The sequence below is a fragment of the Pseudophryne corroboree genome, chromosome 2 (assembly GCF_028390025.1).
Source record: "Pseudophryne corroboree isolate aPseCor3 chromosome 2, aPseCor3.hap2, whole genome shotgun sequence".
In the NCBI taxonomy this organism is placed as follows: Eukaryota; Metazoa; Chordata; class Amphibia; order Anura; family Myobatrachidae; genus Pseudophryne; species Pseudophryne corroboree.
The window spans coordinates 26,915,448-26,917,858 of NC_086445.1; the positions used below are offsets into that span (position 1 = coordinate 26,915,448).

Sequence of the window (2,411 nt, forward strand, 5' to 3'; positions counted from 1 at the left end):
GGATCCGGTCTGAAGATCGACAGTGTCTAGGTCGACAATGTTTAGGTCGACCACTATAGGTCGACAGTCACTAGGTCGACATGGGTGGAAGGTCGACAGGGTTTCTAGGTCGACATGTGCTAGGTCGACAGGTCTAAAGGTCGACATGAGTTTTTCACATTTTTTTCTTTTTTTGATTTTTTTCATACTTAGCGATCCACGTGGACTACGATTGGAACGGTAAAGTGTGCCGAGCGAAGCGGTAGTGGAGCGAAGGCACCATGCCCGGAGCATGGCGAGCGAAGCGAGCCATGCGAGGGGACGCGGTGCACTAATTTGGGATCCCGGTCACTCTACGAAGAAAACGACACAAAAAAAAAAAATCCTCATGTCGACCTTTAGACCTGTCGACCTAGCACATGTCGACCTAGAAACCCTGTCGACCTTCCATCCATGTCGACCTAGTGACTATCGACCTATAGTGGTCGACCTAAACATTGTCGACCTAGACACTGTCGATTTGATGAACCACACCCGATTGTCCTTATTGCTCCTTATGTACTGTACATTAATAATTTGGGCCAGTTTCTTTAGTTGTTTATACAGTCACATACAACCGTAGGATATTGATGTTATATTTGTGCATGGGCAAATGTGTATTTGTGACGTCCTTATCTACATTAAGTGTTGCCCCTCTTTTTAAATATACACATAAAGTATGTATATTTTTTATTACACAGGTTCCTTTGTTTATTCTCAGCCAAGTCTCTGTGTTAAACAAGAAGACGCGTAATGGACCAGGCGTTCAATGTCAGCACCCTCTTGGTTCTCCTGGGTCTTGTAGAGATGAAAGAGTTCCAATACATATATTGCGCCCTTTGTATTATTATATATTTATTTATTATGTTTTTAAGCATTAGTATTGTATCTGTGGTGATGGCGGAGCCAAGCCTACACGAGCCCATGTACATTCTCATATGTAAGCTGGTCCTCAATGGAATGTTCGGGAGCTCCACATTGTTCCCGAAGCTGATAGTTGACCTGATCACCTCATCTAAGACCATCTCATATGGTGGATGTATTACTCAGGCTCTGTGCATTACTCTTTTTGCCATTTTAGAAATGAGCACCTACACCCTCATGGCGTATGACCGGTATCTGGCCGTCTGTCACCCATTGCATTATGTCACCTTGATGACCAACAAGAAGGTTATGAAGCTCATCGTTGGGTCTTCTGTAACAGACATCATTGCCGTCTTCATCTGTATTCTGCTAACTTGGACTCTTCCTCTGTGTGGGAATAAGATAAATAATATATTCTGTGATAATATGTCCCTCGTTACTCTGTCCTGCTCAGACCCTTCTCTCAGTTACCTCTATTCAGCACCTGTAGGCTCCATCTACATAATTGTCACCATCTCCGTCACTGTGTTTTCCTACCTGTGGATATTTGCCGTCTGCCTGAGAGTCTCCAAAGAGTCCCGTCAGAAAGCCGCCCACACCTTGGTGACCCATTTACTGAACTTTACCATCTTTTTGTTAGGATTTTTCTTTGTTTTCATCAGGTACAGGCTGGGCAGTATTGACCTCCCCATTATGGTCCATGTTCTGCTCTCTGTTACTCCTGTACTTTTCCCACCACTCCTTAACCCCCTGATATACGGGGTCCGGACACACGCCCTGAAGATAAAACTCATTCACTATTTGCAGAATATTAAAGTTGGGTTAAACTGGATTAAACTCTAGCAGTGACCTTCACCCTCATCCAGCATTAGAGAAGGGTGGTATTCATGTGACCGCCGGTCAGCTGACCGACAGTCACATGACCTCCTCCGTGAGCCCGACGGCTCACTATCCCGATGGTCGGCATGCCGACCAACAGGGACTATTTCCACTCGTGGGTGTCCACGACACCCATAGAGTGGGAATAGAACCCGTGGCGACCGCAGGTCGCCACCGAGCCCGCAGCGTGGCGAGCGCTGCGAGCCCGCAAGGGGCTTGCTGCACTCGCCCCTCCCCGCCGGGATCCCGGCGTCGGTATGCTGCCGGGATCCCGGCATCGGTAAGGTGACCGGCGGTCAGGAGACCGCCGGTCACCAGTACTACACCCATTAGAGACACAATGGACCTGATTCAGAGGGGTACAAGAAATGTTGATGTTGGACGCAGGAAGATTTTTTTTCCACTGCCCATGCAACAAAGCCACACTGCGCACACGCTGCGATGGATTAGTGATAGTGCATGCACATATAGTTTATTCACGAAGCGAGTGACAAGTAATCAGCGTTTAAAGGAGGGAAAAGGGGCTACAAAAAGCAGGTACCTCCGGAAAGGTCAGGGCTGCGTTGCCGGCAGCTGGAATCCCAGCGGTCAGCATCCCGACGCCGGGATCCCGGACGCAGGATGCCGGGGGGGAGGGGGGGTAGCAGCGC

At 48.4% G+C, this 2,411-nt stretch overlaps 1 protein-coding gene across 1 annotated transcript; it reads left to right on the forward strand.

Moving 5' to 3' along the window:
- Nucleotides 1-771: 771 nt before the first annotated feature.
- On the forward strand, nt 772-1,725 carry LOC134989530 (putative gustatory receptor clone PTE01). Its single transcript, XM_063950614.1, has one exon. The coding sequence runs from the start codon at nt 772-774 to the stop codon at nt 1,723-1,725; it is 954 nt and encodes a 317-aa protein (XP_063806684.1).
- Nucleotides 1,726-2,411: the final 686 nt, after the last annotated feature.

Coding starts and splice junctions, on each gene's coding strand:
- LOC134989530 (XM_063950614.1), top strand. CDS start 772: ATGGACCAGGCGTTCAATGTCAGCACCCTCTTGGTTCTCCTGGGTCTT.